Source organism: Amblyomma americanum, chromosome 1, assembly GCF_052857255.1.
Source record: "Amblyomma americanum isolate KBUSLIRL-KWMA chromosome 1, ASM5285725v1, whole genome shotgun sequence".
NCBI classification, from domain to species: domain Eukaryota; kingdom Metazoa; phylum Arthropoda; class Arachnida; order Ixodida; family Ixodidae; genus Amblyomma; species Amblyomma americanum.
Window position 1 is genome coordinate 336,288,829 of NC_135497.1, and position 23,267 is coordinate 336,312,095.

Genomic DNA, 23,267 nt, shown 5'->3' on the forward strand with positions numbered 1-23,267 from the left:
TCGGACGTCTCCCCGAAGTCCAAAGTGTTGTAAATGTCGAGAAGTGTGGGGCCTCCGACGGTCAAAAGAAGTGCCGGTCGGGAGCTGCTCTCGCTGTGTTCATTACTTTGAGGTACAGCGTGAAGCTATGCTTGAAGGCTCGCCATTGTTCCGCTGCGTTGCCAGTGGAGTCTAATTTCGCAGGTGGTGGTATCTTCTCTATGGTTGATGCGCTGACGGTACTTTTATACTTCTGACGCCATGTTTCGTGCCTGTTTACAGCAGGATGGCTTAATAAACTGAGGACTTCTCTGTGCTAGGGGATAACTGAGATTTTATTTCTGGCTCGGCTACACAGGTGTGATTAGAAGGAATACAGATATTGTTCTGCTGCGCAGCAGCTCGAGAGGCGACGCTTGCAACGTGGGACGTCGTCTGCTCCGTGTTTACATGAGGGTGAGGAGGAAGGCGGCGGCCGAGCGTGTTTCCAAAGGCCCAAGCTGCAGAAGCGGAAGTTGCGGTTACGTCACAAAACAAAAACACAAGCAAAACAAAACAATTACGCCGCTTACGTTTGTTCGAGCATACCAACTTTTGCACAAACTGAAATGCATTGTTAATAAAATGGTCTGCTGCATTAAAACTTCTCAACAGCGATCCGCCGCCTACATCGGCGTGGCGCGCTCGCTTTCGCTAGCTTTTGCTTGGCCGCGTGTTCACGTCTGCCTGGCCAGCCTGGCTGCGATGTGTAAAGTGTCATACCTAAGGAAGATGTAGCGGGGTGAAATGGCGCAACGGACCGCCACTGTGCAGGTTCTAAAGGAAGAATGCTGAAGATGTCATATGCCGCATCGCGCGCGGTCACGCCGCGGGCTCGCGGTGCGTTTATACTTGCACAATTTTGTTCAGAATTAGAAACCTCCCAAATACGATCTATGCTAGCTATATATACAGCTTGTCGGGCCTTATAGTTCAGTGAGGTTGTCTCTGAAAAACGACTATTCCATTTTTGGCCTCATAACAGCGGGACTGAACACAGTCCCCAGTGAAACTATATGCACGTTTTTGAATTTCAGCACACCGTTGTATTCTTCGATCGCCAGAGGTGCACGTGAAAACGTTCGGCCAGCACAGACAAAATGGATTTGCTTTCAAGACATTGTACGCCACCGTGATATCAACCTGCAAACGAATAGAAGTAATAAATGTAGCATTCGCGCATTCACATGCAACCTGAATGATACTCGTAGTTGGACCCTGGTTGCATGGCCTTTGTTATAAATGACAAGATTTTTTAAAACGGGTGGTTTCTGTATGATATGTGTATATGTAAGGCAACAGTTTGGTTTCAAATGCAAAATTCTGTGTGCACTATCTTAAATTTATTCTTTTGTTTGTGTACGGCAGGTTTCACTGCCATAAGGTTTGACGATGTTGCCTTGCTTATCAAAGAAGGTGGCGAGCTGACGCAACCGGAGGTGGAAGGCCACGGTGCATGTTAAGCACAAAAACATGACCAAAAGCTTAAAAAGCTTGGGTGCCGCATACCCTGCCCTTAGGAGTACAATTCAATAGCACAAGATCCCTTTCGCGCAACAACTCCTCCTCTTTCATAGGTTCATAAATTGTGGGGAGTCCTCATACCACTCCTGGTGCAGTGGTTAAGCCATGCGCCAGTGCCCCGGCAGGTGGCTGTTTCAAACACAGCCACCGGTGGAGCTTGCGAGACACAGATTGCTCTTCCTGAGCTCCCATAAGGCTCATTTTTGCGGGTAGTTATTTGAGAGGCTGTCTTATCTCTCATCCAATGAGCCGATCCGCAGTTCCATGGTGAGCAGGTGGGAATTGCATTGAAATTGTTTGAATTGATTTCACTGCCACCTGCTTTTTCGTGACATGGACGGACAGAAGCCCACTTTCTTGCAAATGGGACCTCGAATGCTGTCGCATTAAAAAGGTATTATATATTCCTTTTGCTCAGCTCCCATGTGCAGTCGTGTAGTAGGCCACACAGCACAAGCATGACCACACAGTTGAAAGCGCCAATGCCTCACACCTTTAGCATTTGGGCAGTAAAGTGAAATCACTGTTCATTAGGTTCTTTGCTGAGGGACTGCCACCATTCGGAACCTGTACAGCTGTCTGAAACGAGACTTCCTGTTGAGGACACTGCAGACTCAGGGCAACTTCCTAGCAGTCATTTAAACCTGACGAAGAGTATCGTGCACATTATCTGTGCTGCAACATAAACACGGCATGGTTGTCAGTCTGCTGAAAAAGCTGCAAGAGAAACTTCCTGGGCTTGCAATTAAAAAAAATCAGCTGGTTTCAGCCCAACATGAAGCCTCTCATGAAGAGCCAGCTCCCACATGAATTAAGATAGCCTCATAAGAAGTTCTCTTTGTTAGCATAAATCGAAATATATTTCCATGGTCTAGGCATTCTCATGAATGTACACAAGAAAATTTCCAGGCATAGGGCTAGCAGTTATCACTCCATGGGTCTCTGTGTATTGATAAACCTACAATACGCCTAATGACACAGATTTAGTTACTGAATACATACTTTTCTGGAAAGACAACCCAGAATTACAAATACTAGCATGAAATATGACAAACTTGTGAGCTATTTGGCCACTCGGAGTAGAAACCTAATTTAGAATGTAGAAGGCTGCTTAAAGATATATAACAACATGCGAGTACAGTGACTACTTCCTAACTTCCAGTAGCACTTAGGCTGCAGAACTGGTGCGTTTTTTATATTAAAATGCCGTAACAGACACATCTGCATTAAAATGCATGTAAAATCTGACAAGAATATAATGAAGTTATGGTGTATTCCAAGCCAACCCTGTCTCGGTGATGAGGCATGCAGTGCCTTGAATTTATTTCAACTGCCTGGATTGTTTCACGTGATTGGAAATAATGTGCGCGGAGTTTAGTTTTTGTACTCAGTCTGCGTGATTGGAAATAATGTGCGCGGAGTTTAGTTTTTGTACTCAGTCTGCATCAGAAATAGTCTCCTCTCACAAGGAATCAAACATGTAACATAGCTCGTGCAGCAGAATGGCTTTGTCACTGCATCACCACAGAGGCCAGGTCACATTTTCTGAAGGTTTCACTCCAAGAAGTCAATAAAACCAGCATGGCAAAAGAATGTATAGCAGTAAAGGTGAACATGGAAGAGCAAAAATAGCAAGGAGAGCACTGAACTTGATACATATGTAACAATGACGGTCTATGAAGCTACACGCAGCAGTGCGATGTAATGTGTTACTTCACACTAACACTCAGTACGAACCTTTCCACAGTGGAACATTTTTCACCCTGTTGATGTGGCACATAGAAATCAATATTGTGCTTTTGGTTCATGTTTAACGACCCAAAGCGACTCAGGCTATGGGACGCCGCAGTGGAGGGCTCTGGAAAATTTTCGACCGCCTGAGCTTCTTTTACTTGCACCGACATCGCACAGTACACGGACCTCTAGCATTTCACCTCCATCGAAATGCGACCACCGCAGCCAGGATCGAACCCGCGTCTTTCGGGTCAGCAGCCGAGCACCATAACCAGAGCCACCGCAGCGGCTGTGTTTCTGATTAATTATGATAAATTGTTTTCATTCGTATACCAAAACCATATGTATACTTAACTTTGAACTACTTTATGTAGAGTAAAAGGTTAACCTCAATAGCTTACCTTATGTGCCGATTAGCACATTGTAAGGTGCACTGACATAATTGGGTGCTTTCAGGATATCTGTTAGCTTTCTTTTCATTAAGAAGTAAAAAAGAAACAATGCAACTTCTGAGCTTTTAAGTGAACTGTGAGCGCATCGCTTAGTGCTGGGACAAATAAAGCATTCATGAATTAGTGTTAGTTAACTGGCAATGAAAAAAATTCTTACATCGGCTTGAATCCATCTCTAGCACGTCATTTCTTTTTACTCTTGGAACAGTGTTGTTGTGATACCAAGCATGAACACTGCTTATGAATGAAGTACGAATAAGCATAAAAAGGATGCTTGAAAGTTAATGCTGACTGTATATTGCTGCAGAACTGGCACACGGGCTAGTTGGTCTTCATCATCAGACAGTTAAGGCAAATGACAGCAATGTAATAAAAATAATTTATTCCTGCATGCAAATAGTACATGAGTTCGCTGTATCACCCAAACTGCAACGTCTCAACAGGGTACAGTACCTGGCAATCAGTACAAGTGGTGTAACACAAATCAGTTGCATGAAAGATGCACAAATCATACCACAAACATACAGATAGGTTTTCAGTGAACTTTTCAGTATGCAGAGAAAATACCAGTGAGGTGCTGAATCCGCATTTGTGGATGCGACTTGACCAGCATCAGACCAGTGTTTATGGAATGCAGTTCCTACAAACACAGATGAAATAAATTGTGTTGGAATCTGAAAGGTCATGTAAAAACATATTAAGCCAGGCATGTAAAATGAGCACAGATAATCACTTTCAAAATTTGCGCCTCCATGTTGTACAGTAGCCCTGGTATGGCTTCGGTAAGTTTGTCTTGGTTTGCTTGTCTTGCAAATGTTAACACATCAGAATGCATAAAATGTGCTCATTTTGCTACATAGCGATTTCATATGCAGGAAAAAAATTATATCATTCAGACCTTTAAAACTGTTCTGACCCTCAATTTGCACATACGAGGTTGTAGCATGGTGTAGTGGTCCGGCCACCAAGGACTACGACGTACCCCAGCACCCCTGCCAAGCGTGAACAAATTCGATTTTTTGTGACTGCACAGTGGAATGGCGGCGGCATGCTGTCCCACTCACATCTGACTGAGCGGGTCCTGTCAAATATATTTTGTGGAGACCCGACGACTTGTGTCGGTACTTCTCCACAAATTTGGCGACTCCGGACTTCGCTTCTTTGCACTCTGCTCCCGAGCTGCGCTTGCCTCAACCGCTTAGCTAGACCTACCGCCGCCCAGAGCTCGAGACCCCAGCTGCCTTTGCTTGCCTGCCTTCCATCGTGCAGCCAAGGCCATGGATTCCGTTGCTCACGTACCGACTCCGTTGCGCCTCATGAGCCCGTGGTCTCCGCCCTCAAGCTCCCAAACTTCTGGTCACTAGACTCAGAACTTTGGTTCCTGACCATCAAGGCCTTGTTCCGTCAGCACCATGTCAATTTGCAAATGACCATGTTCCACCACGTCATTGGTGCGCTCATGCCTACAACTGCTGCGGCTGTTTGCGACGACCTACGTTCTCCGCCTGACGATCGCCCCTATGATCATTTTAAGGCGACGCACATCCAGTGCACTTCCGAAACGGAGCAACATCATCTGCAGCAGCTCCTTACCTCGGAGATTGCAAGCCTACCGAGCTGCTGCGTCGTATGAACGCCCTGGCTGGAAATGTGGCTACTGCACACAACAGCGCACTCCTCCAGGACCTCTTCCTGCAGCAGCTGCCTCCGCAGGTGAGCATGATCCTGAGCGTGCCTTTGTCTCAGACCCTGGAATCCCTGGCCGATAAGATCAATGCCAATAAGATGGGAATCAGGTAGCGTTCAGGGACTGTGACCTTGTTAAGCGCATGGTAATCACCGCACGGTCGCCAGTCACAGCTCTTTTTGGGCACCATGTGGAGGGGCGATGCCCAAGGACTGCAGGAGGGAGAGACACATGAAGCCAAGGTCCACCATGTGTGCAAATTCATGTTTGGCAACAGCAAGGCGATACAGTGCGAGGCAACGAGCGCGAGCAAACATGGGAAGCCCAGTCATCAGAAGGTTGCGAGAGCATAATTCATCACTGGGAGATAGAAACTTTATGGGGGTTTAACGTCTCAAAGCGACTCGGGCTATGAGGGACGCCGTAGTGAGGGACTCCAGAAATTTCAACCACCTGGGGTTCTTTAACGTGAACTCACATCGCACAGTACACGGGCCTCTAGAATTTTGCCTCCATCGAAATTCGACCTCTGCGGCTGGGATCGAACCCGTGGCTTTCAGATCAGTAGCCGAGCACTGTAACCACTTAGCCACCGCAGCGGCCTTTGGAGTATAATTAGTGCCTGAAGAGATATGTGACTTGGAAAGTCCACAAGTCTCAAAAAGAATTTATAATAAAACAAAACATCTTGCAGTAAAAGGTTTCAGATGATATTCTGAAGGACATGAATGTCTGGCTATCACTATGTGTTTTCAAAACTGCTGGTTATAATTTTTGTTTGAAGCAATTCTCTTCTAGTAAATGTGCATGAGGAAAGAAAGCAAATTTTTGTGTGCACTGACATCACACAGCACATGTAATTTTTCTTCCATCAAAATATGGCCTGGATTTGATAGAGCGGCCTTGGGCTCGGCAGCCAAACGCCACAGCCACTGAGGTGGGTGGCTTTGTTTACATCCATTACAGTACTCTCGCGGTGAAATCTCTGTATGTGTTTGCGTGGCGCTTAAATTGGCCCAGGGAGCTGCCTCTGCAGAAGACAACTGGGTGATCCTTCGAAAGCAAGTGCACAGCTGTTGCTATTATGCTCTTTAGTCAACTGCAACCATGCGCAGGCCAGAAGTGCAGGAGGGCCTCCAAAGTGTGACAGAATCTGGTAGACATCCCTGTGTTTCAGTGCGAGCATCAGCATCAATAATGTGGAATCTCCAGCTATAAAGTGATTCTCTCTGCCAGTCTGCAAGTAGATGATGTCAACAATAGCACACTACTCGGTACTAATAACAGCCAGGCCACAACAGCAGGAGGGCCTCCAAAGAATTTGGTAAGCACACTGAATAGAATCTGCGATGCCACTCTTATGCCCTGTCTTCAGATGCTCCTGCCCAGGTTTTTTTATAAACAGGTTCATTGTTTAGCAATGAGTGCGTCCATTTCTGTCACTGCTCCCAATGTGATCATGAAATAGCTGGAATATAGAGCACTCATCTGGTTAATTCTCATCACCCGAGGTTTTTGTGCACTACACCAATGATCCTTCCATGTTGGAAAGGCGTAACTACCTGCATTCACAACGCATCCGAACAGCATCGAAAAGCCCCCGAGTTCACAGTAGAAGGAGAAGTGAATAGACAGTTCTTTTCTTGAACAACCTTTTGATGCCGCGCTCTCATTTATTGTGTACAGGATGAGTGCCCACACATGGCCTCTAAAAAGAGAGCAGTTGCCACCCCTCTTCCCTTGAGTAAATACTACAAGCACATGGCCAGAAGACTTGAAAGCGAAGATCTTTGTGCAAGAGGCTCCTCAAAGCCATCATAAACTCACCGTAACGGCAGCTGCCAGGCTCTTTGCAATGAAAAGTGGCAGAACAAGAAACTCGTGAATACCTCATGTACCTAGCAGCGAGTCATTGGCCCACATCTCACGGTCTTGGGATATAGAGGTATCAAACTTGAATGTACAATAGCTGACGGCATGCCACCAACAGACACACATTCAGGCATGATTTAGAGTATCCTGTGTACAGAATTTTATCAAGTATACATTGGTGAAACGGAAAAAAACAATGCCAAGGCTGATACACTACTGCTAAGGTACTTTTGAGTGAGTTGGCTTATAGGTGTAAATCAGGACAGTGCCTGTATGAGTTAGTCTGAGTAGCACTCTTCTATCAGACTTACCTTGCTATGTCTACAAAAACAGGTCCTCAAATGCGCTTGCTGAAAAGCACTGAAGCCAAAGGCCATGATAGACTTGGTCAAGCAATGCATATTAAAGAAGGAAAAGAACCTGCAGTGCCGGACATATCTGGAATCGCGGATTAATCGAACCACCAGGCACACAGTAGTCTCGGCAACGGCGCCTATTTGCATGCTTGTGCCCGACATCTATGACACATACTGAGCCACAAATTGCTACTCGTTTTCACTATGCACCACTTCACGTGAACAAGGCACCCTCGTTACATTAGTGATGCTGGCGAGCTCTTCCTCTATCGACCTCAGCCCACAGTACGTGAACAGGGCTCCTGAGTGGAAGCCGAAACGTCTTTAGCTTCAAATTGATTCACTTACGGCCAGTGTTCCGATTCTTTCGTATTCATGCCTATCCGCAAACTAACGGTTGCCATCAAACTTCCGACTTCCTGAGCTAGTGAGCGCATTTCATTGCATTTTTGGCGTCCCCGTATAACACTACTGCAAAGCTTGATTTGCGCCTACTCTAATATTTGACGCGTTCAACATCGCGAGACGCTGCCCGGTTTTCCGGAAGTGCATTACTTTACATCTTCCCAAGCTGAGTTTTGGGTTTCTGCTAGGTTACTTTCACACACCACAATAGCCTTGTCGCCAGATGAGCGCACCTGAGGTGGTCTATGACCTGCGACTTGCGACTTATGCGAGCAGTTCTCCGTTCCGGCGATGACGTTCACATGTCGTCCGAATCAAAGGGCTGTGCTTCATGGCCGATGCCTCTTGCGTTGACGAAATTCAGACTCGAACGGTTCGCTGTGTGGGGCGCATCGGGCCTAGGTTGCACGACGTGCTTGGGCTTCGGTTCCTTGATGCTTCCTGCCAAGACTCAAAGCGTGAATCTTCCCCCTGATATCCTTGATTCGGCTGCGAAGATCGTCGATGGTCTTAACTTCACCGCGAGCAGAATGCGCCAGCACTGTTAGCTTCAGTAACTATTTTGAATGCCTCAGAAAAAAGGTTGAAGAAAATCAACTTCCAGTGCTTCTGTCCCGAGATCGAGCGTTCATGACGGTTTGGATTTGGATTCGTTCGACTTCGAGCCTTTGTGTTTGGATACAAGGAGGCGAGGCTTTGCGAACTTTTTAAAAATATTTTGTTTCAATAATTTTGAAATCAAATTTTTTAAATTAGACTCTATTTTTATGCTTATTTAGAAAAATTAGCTTTTCCAAAATTGTTGGTTTAAAACTTCGCTCAATTTAGCAGATTTTTTTTGTCGCCACAGTTTTTTGGTTTCTAAGATGGCTGCGTCCATGAGTCGGACAATAACTCGGAGGTTTTGTTTCCTCCCATGTTGGGGAATGAATGGTTTTCTTTTACATTTGCGTGGAAATATTTGTGCTGTATGTTCACAGTTTTCGCGCAATGCTTTTTTTTTTTAGTGGTGGTGTTTTTCTCACGCTTGCTTTTTGAAGACTGCTGTTCCCAGGACAGGTTTAGTTTACCTTTCAGTCACCGCAAATACTTGCTTCAGGGCGAGCCGGTCAGGGACTGCGACGCAGGCTCTGGCTGCTCTGCTCTGTTGGGAACGATCGGCTAAGTTTCATGTGGCTTCTCGTTTTGTGGGCTTTAAGCACGCGGTAAGGCGGTAAGCCCGGGCTATGTCTACCCAGTCTCCCGGCCAGGGGAGCTCCCCCTGGTCGGCTTCTCAATCCCCTGATCTGCCTTTGGAAGCTTTGCGTTTTTATCGCTGACACATTCAAAAATTTCCCAGCCTCAACCGCTGGCTCATTTGCGGTGAAACTGCACACAGAGCTTGCGTATTATGGTAACTTTTGTATCGTAGCAAGTTTGACAATGGTACTTACTTAGTTCAGGCGCACATGATGCGAAAACGTAATAAGCGTCTACGAGAGATGGCGAGCCAAAACCCGCAGACGACGCTTTTTCGCTGAGAACCGGCAGTGGCGCTGTGTGCAGTTTCACCGCAAACGAGCCAGCGGTTGAGGCGGGGAAATTTTTGAAAGTGTCGGCGATAAAAACGCACAATACTGTATATCGCCAGACGTCGACTGTGTCAGAGATTTACTAAAGGCCTTATCTTTTGCCTCGCTTCGGATAAGTTCATTTATCCCTTCATATCTGGCTTGCACGAAAGGTATCGTTCGAGGCGTGGACTCTTTCCTGTCTCCAGCAGAGACTCTTGAGCTTCTGTCTGCTGCAGGTGTTGTTGTTGTGCACCGCTGTATCCGGGATGTAAACAACATGCGGGTGCCTACCGAATCTGTGATTGCCGCCTTTGTCGGAACTTCCTGCCCCTCTGAAATCAAGGCATGACTTCTAATTTTTCGGGTAGAACCTTTGTCATCTAGGCCTTTGCAGTGCAACAACTGCTGGCGTAATGGCCATAGCGCCGGCGGTTGCAAATCCAACTTGCGGTGTTGTAACTGTGGGGATGGTCATGCAACGAGCACCTGCACTGAGCAGAACGAGAAGTGTTGCCTTTGCAGTGGGGCCCACTCTGCAAACTACTCAAATTGATCTTCCCGAGCGCAGGAAATCCAAATTGTAGAGCTAATTGACAGAAAACGCTGTTTGCGCCGTGACGCTATTACACAGTTGAAAGAACGTGCCCACGGTTGTGCAGGTGTGACCGCTCGTCAAGGAGTCGTGTTAGACTCGACGCTGTCCCAGGCAATTGCGGCTGCCGAGGCAAAATGCAGATAGAACGTGGAATCTTGGAAGCTTTTAAAATAAAAAAGCCAGGCACTGATTGCATCAGCAATACGTCAGTCAAATTTTCTTCTAAAGAATACTGATTCATGAATGGGACATAGTCTCCACGTGCAAGATAGCAGTATTTTTAATGACGGACCTTTATTTTGCTTTTGTTTTCTTCCTTTTGTCGGCGTGTCCTGCTCATGCGCATGTGTGCCCTGCTCTGCTCGATTCCTTGATCAAGTAAAAATTTTCAGTTGTGTCTCCAGCGTCGTCCGTGTGAATTCCTATTGTGTACACGTCCTCTTTGCTGGTTTTTCTACCTGATACCTACTTAATGCGAATCCCTTGGCGCTCACACTGAACGAGAGAAGAACTGGAAGAGACACAAGGAGTCCTAACGTCGCAAGGGTGACCTCCAGATACGACTTTCTCTGAAATGTGAACCGCAGGCAAGAGAGGATAAAATGTTCTATTGTTTCAACTTCCCCACATCAGTCACAAAGGTTGGTCGTAGCGAACCCTCATCTGCATATGTACTATCGGGGACAAAACTGGTATACTCCACGCAGCGGGAGTCGGAGCAATGGAAAACTGCATCATAATGCCATCTAAAGCACGAAACATTGAAATGAGTCAAGCGACATGCCTGCAGAGTCTCGATCCCAGATGCCGCCTGTGATGGCATTACGATGCAGTTTTCCGTAGTGTTCATATATATGCTCCCTGCGGGAGCATGTATAGGAACACTACGGAATAACCAACGGAAAACTAGTGTTCCGTTGGTCCGGCTCCCGCTGCATGGAGTAAACCACTTTTGTCCCGACAGTACAAATTTAGGTGGGGGATTGTCAGAAGCGTCATTGACACCTCACACAGCCTTGATTTATATGACCAGACATTCCAATTAAGGGTATACTTTAAGAGCTCAGAACCCGCGGTATTGAGCAACGGAATCACTGAAGCTGGCTGAGCTATGTTGGAAATGCAGGAAACGAAATCTCCACCAGAATGAGGCGAGGGACAGGATTGATTACAAGGACACTGAGAGCTGACCTCGCAGTAAACCGACCACCTCGCTAAAGTAGACACCCGAATGACCAGATACTCGGACAAAATAGACCTCTCTCACGGAGAGTGGAACAAAAAACCTAAAGGAACGATTCAATAGAGATTTTCCTGAAGTTTGGAGAGAGATAAAACTGAAAGGCAGTCTGCAAGGATAAGAACCCCTGTTACATGTCTCGGAATTTTGAGAAGAGCCAAACCAATAGCCAAAAACTCTGCAAAGAATATAGAAGTGTAATCACTGATACGAAACGGAATAGCTCCAAGCCATTCCTGCGAATGTATCCCAATCGCCGCCTTCTCGCAGCTTCCGGAGGAATCAGTGAAGAGAACAGTACGATGAGAAAAGTTCTCTAGGTGCTCAGCAACAAGACCATTTAGGATATTTGCGGGCATATATTTGGGACGGGACGGAAAAATATACTCGTAAGAGAAGACAGGGTCAGCCTGCGTATCACCAAAAATAAAAACGCACTGCACACCAATGAGTATGACAAGATCGCGCGACAGCTATCGAGACGAAGTTTCAGCATAGCTCACCTTCGGTTTTCTTTTTTTTTTTTGCAACCTGTACACTGCTCGTGCTGGTTTTGGGGCTGTGCCGTAGCGCGATACTCAGTCCTATGCACATTTCTTCCCGGCGAAACTTCAAAACTTCAATCGAAACCAGCCAGCCCGCCAGCTGCCCCGTCGGCCGACGTGAAGATGGCGCGACGAATGAAGGCGATGTAAAGAGCGGATTGCTGTGAGAAAGTTTTAATGCAGCAGATCATTTTATTAACAATGCATTTCAGTTTGTGCAATAAGTGGTATGCTCAAACAAACGTAAGCGCATAATCATTTTGTTTTGCTTGTTTTTTGTGTTTGTTGACTTAACCGGAACTTCCGCTGCTACAGCTTCGGGTCTTTGGAAACACGCGGCGGCCGACGAGGCATCGGCACCCCGCCGCCGCCGTTTTCACTTGGCGCAATAGCGCGCCCTTTAAACATGAATATATTTTTCCCTAGCTGCGTTTGAGATTTGGTTTTGTCTTGTTTAATTCTTTTCCCTGTCTGAGGCATATAATCATGTCAAGGAGTCAACATGTGAAGTGTGTTGCAAAGAAAGAACACAAAACAAACAAAAGCAACCCTGCTCTCCGCACGTCTACACATGCGTATTGTCAGCAGACAACGCAATGTGGCATTGCGAAACTTCTTCAAAAGTGCAACATGGTGCAACGAGCAGAAACAACGGTTTCAGAACGTCGAAATCACCACTTGAGGGTCGCAGGCACTGTGGATGCGGGTGGAATAAGCGATATGTCCCAAAACGGCATCTACGCATCGTAACAATCCCGGCTAGAAAAATGTTGACCTGCTGCAAAAAAAAAGTATTTTATTTCTTTTTTATTACGGGAAAAGGCCCTTATAAGAACAGTTACTTTAAACAAATGGCGATTAATATTCAGAGCAAGTGATTTCACAAACTGTCCGGACGGATATGTTTGTGTTGTAACACCTATACTGATTGGTTGACAGGTCTGCACCAAGCAAAGTTTGCCATAGAAGAGGTCTGTTTCTTTTTACATTAAGAATAATGTATAAACACAATCTCATTTAGAACAAGTGGAAGTACGATCAACATATTGAGTGTCACGTGCGTCGGTGCTGGCTTAACAATTCTAGACGAATTCACCGACTCTGCGCAATGGAAAAATACTTGTATAAACGAAGGATAGCAAAAAAAACAATTGCGACTACGACGCAGAAAAGAAGAAAGGTTCTGCACGTTCGTGAGCAAGAAATATATAAACACAATCAACATACGTGCTTGTGATATGTGCCCAACTTTTTTTTTAAATATATGGCGCCTAAAAAGATTTACAGAACATTTTACATTTCTCTCACCCTTCAACCTCTGTATTCTGAGTGCTTCGTACGAGGAGCCCTAAAATTTCAACCAGTTTAACAAAGAAGGCTGTAGTGAAATAGCTTTTTAAATTTGTGGTTTAGCTTTCCACGCTGCCGTCGAAAAATGGCCTTGCGCCGCCGCCGAGTGGAAACAACCGCCACGGCACACACCTCTACACAGTGTTGGCGGTAACACGTTGCAAGTAACGGCGCTACCGGTAACGTTACTTTTTTCGGTAACTAATTACCATATTCGTTACCATTTCGGAACTGTAACGGGTAACATACTTACATTAACATTATTCGGTAACGTGAGGTGTCAGGTTACTATGTACTTTTTATTCCAAATGTCCCCCCACTGCGCCATTTTTTTCAGAAAAAGAAAAGCGCAGAGCGTCTAAAGTGATGTTGCAAAATAAACAAAATGTACAGGTGCTCTAGACAACCCTTGTTGCATGCCAGAAAACACCTGCCCTTGACGATGTGCCCGTGCACGTTGAAGAACCCCAGGTGGTCGAAATTTCCGGAGCCCTTCACTACAGCGTCTCTCATAGCCTGAGTCGCTTTGGGACGTTAAACCGCCATAAACCAAAAAAAAAAGAAAGACAATATCCATAAAACACGAAACACGTGCATGAACACGCATTAACACACTTGCCTTCACCTACCTCCCCTTCCAAAACCACTCACACGCACAACTCTCTAAAGTGTGGAAGCATGAGGAGCATTTTGGAACATCACATTTTTCAGAATTACTCTAAATTTGTTAATAGTTCAGTGATATTTTCTTTGTGGAGTTAGTAGTGATGATGAAATGCCGTTTATGTTTAATGTCGCATTCAGTAAATTGCTTCACCATGCACCACAGAATTAGAAGCCATCACTTGTAACTGTACAGGCAGCTCTAGGCCAGTATAACATTCCTAAGCTCCTGCACATTTGTGCAAAGTATTCTCGTTAAATCAGGATTTCAGCTAAAATCGTTGTTAGGGCTGGAAGATTTATGTGAAATACGAGCTTATAAGATTGTTATCATGAGTTCTTGCAGCGAAGAGACAATTAAAATCTATGGCCATGGAGTAACGGCAAAGTAACATGCGGTACTTTTTTTCGGTAATGGTAACTGTAACGCGTTACCTTTTTTGCAGCTAACGTAGGGTTGTAACGCGTTCCTTTTTATTTAGCGTAACGAGTAACGTATTTAGTTACTTTTTTCGGTAATGCCTACAACACTGAACACAGCCGGTCTCGAGAGGAGTGAAAGTGCGTGCTCCCCTCAAGACCGGCCGTGACCTCTACTCGCGGCTCCTACGTTTGCCGAAGACCCGACTCGTCGCTGGTGTGGCTGGCGCCATATATGGGAGCCTCTTGTAACATTCATCAGAGTGCACATTTCGTGCAGTGCTAGCTTAGCTCATGTATCCCAAACCTAATGGGTATAATATTCTTTTTATATACATTTATAAAGGAAAAATTGTGCACTGATAACGACCACTGATCTCGCACATGGAAAAAGCACAACAGCAAAGGGGCTCCCATTATGTTGGTGCATAGACTCACTTAAATTTGGCCATGCATGACAACGCACCTCTGTTGTATGCGTAGTATGCACTGGACAAGAGGCCGTTGCATGAGAGGAGGAGTGTTCCCTCAAAGGTCAGCATTGAAGACCATTTTGGGCCACATCTGTTAGCTGCACAAAGGCCCTTTTAAATTGTCATGACATTCACTTTTGACTGAAGTCCAGTGACTTTCCTTAAAGCAATTAATATTAAACTTGGCATCCTATGGCCAGTACAGCTCACTCATGTAAGCAAGCAATTTGCCTTGTCATAGATGTTAGAAAAATTGTTTGAGCAAACAATACACTCCCTTTCTCTGTTCAGTGGTACACCGAAACCCACTGGCACCATCTGAAATTTGCTGATACAGTGCTCCAAGAATAGTAGTGCAATGCTCTTATGATGCCTGTAACAGATGCTATCCACTACTAACCGTGCTTGGCACTTCAGGCAAGTTATCAGCCATGATGTGCTTGCTTGCTTAGCTCATGAGCAAGTCCAAATAGAACCTCAGGAGTGAGAGAACATAGGTTTAATTTTTTGGCTAATCCATTATATCAGCTCCAGCTCACAGCATAAAAGCAGCAGTAAGTCAATGTGTCACACACAACAGGATCTTCCACCTGTGAACCTGCATGCATATCACATTTTGATGGCATGCAGGTACAGGTCCTGTAACGATTGTAACAACACTTCTGCACATGACCTTTGATGTTTACAGTAGCATCCCTTGACATGAACTTGAGCCCAATATCGAATGAGATGTATGCGGTGCTAGAGCCAAATCTAGCTTGATCATTTGCACGCATTCCACATAACAGATTGTCATGACTGCTGTGACTATGAAAGAGCAGTGTGCTTTGAGTGTTATAGATGCTTGCAAGGTTTACAGCCTTTGTAAAAAAATATACAGCCCATCAGATCTACTTCCAAGCCAAGCAGCTCGGCTTGTTTTGCATCATTGTTTCAAACCTCTCGAAGGTGATAGGATCTCTCATCCTTGTCTGCACATGCTTGGGACTTGGAAGAGCTGCTGAAAGTTCCACTGTATGGCTTCGAAGCAAGACACTGGGCCATACTTTTGACAAAGGCTGTACATGGAAGAGGGGTCAGCTCTTAAAGGGACCCACAGGAGAAAATTCACACCTAGGTCCAATAAAAATATTTTATTAGAAAAATCAAAATCTGTTGCAAAGCTTGCCAGGTGCCTATATGGCTCAGATGACTATCATGGCTGACTCAATGTAGAAGTCGAATGGGTTACACATCCTGCTGGCCAGGTTTTGCAGCTATGCAACCAGCTGGCTCTTTTCCTCCTGTGGATGGGCAAGGAAAAAAGCAGCATTGGAGCACATATCTGAGAAAGCAATACTGCATGGAGTTTTATAAAACTGGAAAGATAGTCCCTCCACCAATTAAACACTAGAAACACTTAGTTGGCCCCACTTTTCCCAACATCTGAACCTAGAAATGAAATCAACTTATGTGTACAAAGGTTATGAACAATGAAGAATCAGTATGAGACTTTTGTGGTAAGCTAGCTCTGGTTTTAATGAACTTGGCATTACAGCGATGCAAATGCCCTTCAGCTTCAGTACCACGCAGATAAGGCAACTGCTGTAATTTCCGCTATATACAGTCTTCAACTGGTGTATTTTGCTTAAATAAAATTGTTTTTACTAGACTGTCTGCGCCCAGTACATAGTCCCCAGGAGCCAGGTGTGCAACCAGCACATAAAAATGTATGTGCCCACACAGTACAAGCATTAACAAATCTTGCAATAGAATCGTTAGGAATTTCAAGACACTTTAGAAGAGTTAACTGCTGGGCGGTGCGGCCGTGTTGCCGCTGCGTGCGGCTGCGAAAGGAGAGCGAGTGCTGTAAAAAAAAAAGTCGGTAATTCGCTTGTAAATTGTTCCAGTGAAGAAAAGTCAACTGCACACCGGGGCTAGATTTCCCGTATGAACGGCTGCGAGAAACTTCTGGTAACCTCCGGAGCGTGCGTTGCACCAGAATCTGAAACTAGCGAACCGTTGTCTGTTCTGCTTGCCGCTACTCATCTGGACCGCATGCAGGGGTGTCGTTTTAACGCCTTTTATCTCCATTCGCCTCTGACTGCTGGCTTTGCAACTGTATCCTTCCGCGTTTATTCCTTTGAGCTGTGCACAGGCCGTCATGCCATCATGCGGGGAACTACATAATATGCATCTGGGACAGGCGCGGGGGAAAGGGGGAAAGGGGGGGAGATGCGTCGATTTAATTTGGAGCCTTTCTTTTTTTGTCCAGCATGGGGCACGAGCTGTGGAGCGACTTATATGTGGCAATATACTGCATACATTGCATGCTATGACCTTTGTGGAATTTTTCAAGCTGTATTCGTGAAATCTCCACGTTATTTGCTCACCCCCTTTTTCAAGCCTTAATTTTAGGAAGAAAAGTGTGTATATTATGCGAGTAAATACGGTAGTATGTTCACTGCATGGTGCAATGTTTGTAGGTCATGTCTATTTCTCCCACTGTGCTGCAGCAAATAGTAAGACGTTTTGTGCAATGCAACAGCAATATCAGTGAAGATCTGGTCTTACTGCAGATGGCGAAACCTTACGTGAGGTGGAACAGCTGCATGTGAGTGGCGACCTGCCACGACACATGAGAATACTGACCACACTCAGTGCTATGTGGCCATGGGTGCCCCTCATAGTGCCTCGAGGGTCCTGCCCTCTCAGTACACAAAGCACAAGTGTTACTTGAATAAAGACGACACCTGCTGCTGCTAGTGACCTACTACACCCTCAAAGTGCCTGTCAGGCTTCACTTTATCATTAGTTATCTGCTTGTTTAAAAACACCGTAGCATTATGGCAAAGTAGTCTTTTTTTTTCCTCGGAAGTGTTGCAAAGGTACCTTGAATGCGTCATACGAAAAATATGCCTGTGGAGTCACAGCTCTCATTTAGACCTTTCCAACCTGTGTGCCGCCATATTGCTTGTTGAACTGCTTTTTGTAACTGGTGCCGCCAAGCGCTCCCTGGGCGTCGCATTATTCATCGCTAATCCAATGAGACAGGTATGGTAGACTGGTAGTACCAGGTGTGAAAAGTAGTTCAATGAGCAGCATGGCAGCATCCAGGTTGAAAAGGTCTAGTAAAGGAGTACAGACACCATGCTTTCTAATGTGAAGTAAAATTTGAGCAGCCATGTTGATTGTGCCAACAAGTGGTAAATAATTTATAATTGAATTTTTTTCATGTTGTTTCCATTTCAACAGCCAAACGATAGCTATGATTCATATTTGAACAGCGCAATAAAACAACGGGACACAACGAAGAAAGGACACCACAAGCGCTGTTGTGTCCCGTTGTTTTATTGCGCTGTTCAAATATGAATCAATACCAACTCGCCCAGTTCGCAGCTTTAATGATAGCTATGATGTAAAAGACGAGTTTAGGTCACCTAAGGGACATAAAAACTGTAGTATGGTTGCCTCTTTATTTTACTTCACCCCAACTCTAATAGAGCTGGAAGGAAAAAAGAACAAGCAGCAATTATACTCCAGTTTTTATATGGCTCACATGACCTCAACTTCTTTATGTCACAGCCACTGTTCGACTGTTGAAATCAACACAACATGAGAAAAAAAATAATATATATTATTCAGCTGGCGCAGGGGAATTCGACAGCATGACTAATGTACAGCGTGTTCTGTATTTATCTGTCGGGATTTTAAAAAATTTTCCTGTGCAAACTACTTGCCGGTTTGGGCTCAAGCATAAATTATAGGGTAGCTTATGATAGTCTGCATTTCAATAAATAATTTAAACACCGGAATTTGCCTGAATTGTCTGAAATTGGCTAAAAACTGCAATAATCTGTGTGGAGAATTTTAATCTAGGTGAGCGGAGCAGCAGATTTGACAGGCTGCACCATCTGCGATACTGAGAGACCTACCCCAGCTCCGAAGAGGGATATTTGTTGCCTCACAGTTCGCCAGATGGCACAGCCTCTCAAATCGGCTATCCTGCTAACCTCGATTAAAATTCTGCGTGCAGACTACTCCAGTTTTTCACCGATTCCGGGCAGTCCAGGCAAGCTCCGATGTTAAATTATTTATAGAAAAACACAAGACTATTATAAGCTACCCTGTGATGTGTGCTTGAGCAGAAATAGACCAGTGGTTTGGGCAGAATTTTTTACAACCCAGACAAATAAATACGGAACACCCTATATACTATACTGCCCAAAGCACCATTCCAAACAAAAAAATGTGCATCCAAAAATTTGGTCTCTCTACATCGTTAATGCCTTTTCTACATCAACATCAAAATTTCCACGGCCTTAAAATTTTACAGAAAACATCAAGGCTAGCTGGTCAGCAGTGTGAAATAAATCCTTGGTAAGTCATGCAGTGAGTCAGCAAGGCTGGCTGTGGCCTATTTCGGCAGCCTGAGAAAGCAGCTGCATACTGCAAATCACTAGGTCACTATGCACCTAAGGAAAACAGCAGGTGATCCTCTAGTGGGTAAAGACATGGCAGTCATGAGCCTCCACAAGTACGTGCAACACTGAAGAAGTTAATTGCACTTGTGTAACTGTTTTTGACCATATCAGAAACCAACGCATGAGTGCAAGAGCTGCAAAGTCAACTCTGAAACAATTCATGTGAGTTAAGTAAATCTTACCACTGAGTGAGCTTGTTCATATGCTACTGTAGCTTGTTGTGGTGGTTTCAAAACCAAGCTTTCCGGCCGTTACTTCATCACAGAGGCAAGACTGCAAGCAGGTAATTAGACAGTTCATTCAATATGCATTGTTCGCATCACAAAAAAAGACAGGAAGAAAATGTGTACCAGCTGTAGCACACCATGAAGGACATCACAAGAGTGGCAATTTCGATGAGCATTATCAGAGACAGGGTTAACAGGATCAGCTAGTGATCCTGTCTCTGGGCAAGATATATTAAAGGGACACTGAGGAGAACTCCATCATTTTTTTTTTTTTGTTAGCAAAATCTGATACTTCGGCATTTCATGGCTTTGTTGCCGCTTGTCCGGGCGCGAAAGATGCATTTATTTCAAAGAAATTTGGATTCGAAGTTGAGAAAGTTTTTCCCGCCGCTCTGATTCAAACTCGAGAACTCTTATGACGACACAGAGAACTCTTATGATGTCACAGAACGGAGTGACGTGATACGTGACGTAAACGCAGACTCCGTGATTTCTGACGGCTAGTGGTGCGGTGCGCAACCTTCCTTTGTTTGTACGTACTGCTACAACATTCCACTTCTGCAAGAGCCAAAGAAACACTCACAGCACTGTGCAATAATTAAATAAACAAGTTATTGTTTAGCCTCATTTGATCTTCCTCAGAATTATTTTTTTTACAAAGGACACAATCAGCTATAACTTGACACAAACAGAAAGGTAATCGAAAATACTATCATAATGAATTGCAATAAATAAAATAAGTCCAAAAACAGATTCCAGGGGACACCAAAATAAACTTGAATGCTAGCTGTGATAAAAAAGTGGCACTGGTTTAAAATATGGGTCTTGATCCAGGCTTGTATCTTACCGTTTTTTTTATTACGAAGCTGAATTTGTAAATTACCTTTTTGTGCAAAACCTTGTCATATGTCTTGCAAAAACAATAATACTGAGTAAGTTTGTTTCTCTTCATGAACTGCCGTTCAAAATAATGAATTGTTTCTACTAGTTGTGTATATGTTCAGTACTCATTTCTGAACATTTAAAGGGACTATGCAATAAATTAATTGAGATTACATAAAGCAGACGAGACATAGGCATTCGATCAATCGTCACACCAGTGCAAGAATTTTTGAGCTAGCATCAATAACAGCGAAGATATACACAATTAAAAATTACGCTCCTCCTCTCCCCCCTCAACTCGTACACGAGGAGCATCAGAAAAAAATTAAGAAAACAGCTCTGAGACTGGGCCCCGCCCATGAATACGCCATCCGCTGACGTTTATTTTGCAACTTCCGGTTGTCGCTCCTAGCCCCCCAGCAGCCACGTCGGCGGCGTGGTGGCATCTCTCCGGTCTCTTTGCCTTCCTGGATTGTGGCGCGCGTCGGGTTTCTTTGCTTGTCATCTGTGGTAATTAGCAGTAATAAACCCGGACCTCGAGGTGCGACTGGTCGCTTTTATGGCCGCGATGGGCATCGAGCCCTATGCGTGCGCACGAAGAGCCGTGCGAGTGGCTCTGGAACTCCCGACAGAAGGAGGCGGCAGAGGAAAATTGAAACCATATGCGCAAAGGCAATGCCCTGGCTCGCGCTTGCCTGAGAGGGTTGCGCGGCGGCACGAGCAGACGATTTTCACGGCTACCGGAAGTGTGCCCGTGACGTCGTGGCTGCCGTGGCTCCAGCGAATGAGAGCGTGTGGCGGCCTCGCGACGTCATGGGTAGTGTGACGTCGTTTCACGATATTAGTTCCAAAATCAGTCACTACGAGCACACCAATCAGCTCGCGAATTTTGAAAAGCACGGTTTTTAAAAGTTCATAATAAATTGCCGGCTCAGTTCTGAAGACTCATACTTGGTGTGAATGCTTCTTAGCATCATTTCTAAGCATTGAAAACATTTACAAGTGACTTTTTATTCGTCTCTCAAAAAAGTCAGTTAAGTATTCCCAAATAATATACTGAACTAGTTTGCATGCAACAGGGCAATCTTGAACACATGCCTTGTCATCTGTCCGCCAGTCATATGACAAAACACCTTGAGCTGCAGACATATAGAATAACAAGCACATGTACTAGGAACATGACTGTGTGCACTGTTTCAGGAAAAATTTGAGACGTTTGGACCAGAGGATTTCTTAACATCAAATTTAATAAATAAGATAAATGCTCAAATTTTAGATATTACATCAAAGATAAGGGACTAAGAGAAAACAAACGGTAGAAAGTGACCAATGCCTCCAGTGGAAATATATGTGAAATGGTTATTAAAAGCAATACATGCTTCATTATCATCTTCTACACATTTACAATCTATCACAAATGCAACAGTAAGGCTAGAACTCAGCATAATAAAACTCAAAAGTTTTTCATGTGACATTTTAATGAACGAAGGAAGTTGAGCATTACAACAACTCTTTTCGTTAAGCCCAATCTGTATGTTTAATTTTCCCAACCCTTCTTTAATAACGAACTGTGAAACAGCCGATTTTGATCTTTTCTTCCGTTGTTTCAGTCTTCACTGAAAATGTAATGCTTCTGTACTGATCCTAAGACGAGGCTAACAGGATGTCTTGGATATCTTCGGCACAAATACTGAATACATTCATAGTCTATGCTCTTGAAAATGAGCCACAAATCATCGAGACTGTACGAATTGTTTCTGAAATTGTTATAAAGTCAAGAATAGATTTGTTATCTCAGAAATTACGCTAATATTAAATGCCATTGCGATAGCTAGTCTGAAGGCATTCGCATCTACCTCATATATGGGAGGTACTGGGTTCGATCTCCAGTGGCACCATCGTACCCGCTGGTTTTCCAATGGACACAAGGCTTCCCATAGCTGGCCTGGTGCTCAGGCTGCTTTGGGGTGGAAGCCTTGGGAAAAGGGCCACTCTCAAAACATTCCTTTGTTGATTCTTTCACCTGCTTGATTTCCTGAATAGTCACACTTTTACTTAATACCAGAGAAAAAAATAAAGGGGGGGGGTAGGAGTTCAATAAGAATATGTCCCTGCCCACATTCTAGTTTTCAGTTCAGGCAAGAAAAGTCAATGCAGTGTAAAGAGTATCCTGCAAGTGTGTGGGAGTCATCTACATGTACCACAAAGAAAGCACACCTTGGCTTGCACAATGCTTATGTAAAAATGCATGAGCCAAGTTCTTGCATGAGCCCAATTTATTTCACAAGCTCCAACACGTCTCATAGCTACTGTGCTCCCCGGTTTTGAGTTTTCAATTTCCACAAACAAAAAGTGGAAGTCAAGCATGATGAAAAGTTCTTTTTCATGCCAGTTGAAAAGAAAAAATTATTTGCAACATTTTTAGCTATGATGCAAGGTTAACCTCTGTTTGTACAGAGACACAATAAAAATACAAAGGTAATAACCATTCCTAGTGTCTCACCATTCTTCAGCTGCCCGATGAAGTTGCACCTCTTCGAGCAAGTTGCCCTTTACACGACAGAGTTTGACAGAAAGGCTTGCCGTGTGGAATGTACACTGTCAAAAATATACAGCCCAAGGGGTCTGCTTCTGAGCCCTGCAGTTTGGCTCCTCTTGCATACTCAGGGATCCTAATCTTATGAAGGCAGGAGAAATTTAGGTCCTCAACCATCCCAAGCTTAGAACTGTCACATGTGCTACAGAGCCCCACTACACAGATTGGAAGCAAACCCCTTGGGCTGTATATTTTTGACAAAGACTGTACGT

The 23,267-nt window shown here is 44.6% G+C and overlaps 1 protein-coding gene and 1 long non-coding RNA gene across 23 annotated transcripts in view; both read right to left on the bottom strand.

Annotated features, from left to right (window-relative positions):
• Positions 1-296: 296 nt before the first annotated feature.
• On the bottom strand, positions 297-8,698 carry LOC144115525 (uncharacterized). The gene is made up of 3 exons (XR_013311420.1): positions 8,282-8,698; positions 5,322-5,486; positions 297-479 (listed from the first exon to the last, which is right to left on the bottom strand). It is a non-coding gene; the product is annotated as an uncharacterized LOC144115525 (long non-coding RNA).
• Positions 8,699-16,005: 7,307 nt separating this feature from the next.
• LOC144115527 (uncharacterized) overlaps positions 16,006-23,267 on the bottom strand; it is a 339,252-nt gene continuing 331,990 nt past the window's right edge. For 11 of the 22 annotated variants that reach the window (XR_013311432.1, XR_013311427.1, XR_013311423.1 and 8 more), the window contains 2 exons: positions 19,533-19,623; positions 16,006-16,170 (listed from right to left, as the gene is read on the bottom strand). Coding sequence is in view for 8 of the 22 variants with exons in the window: in XM_077649938.1 (XP_077506064.1) it covers positions 21,456-21,598 (143 nt within the window). In the remaining 14 variants the exon portion in view is untranslated. The other 11 variants (XM_077649938.1, XM_077649937.1, XM_077649939.1 and 8 more) reach the window with 2 other exon arrangements.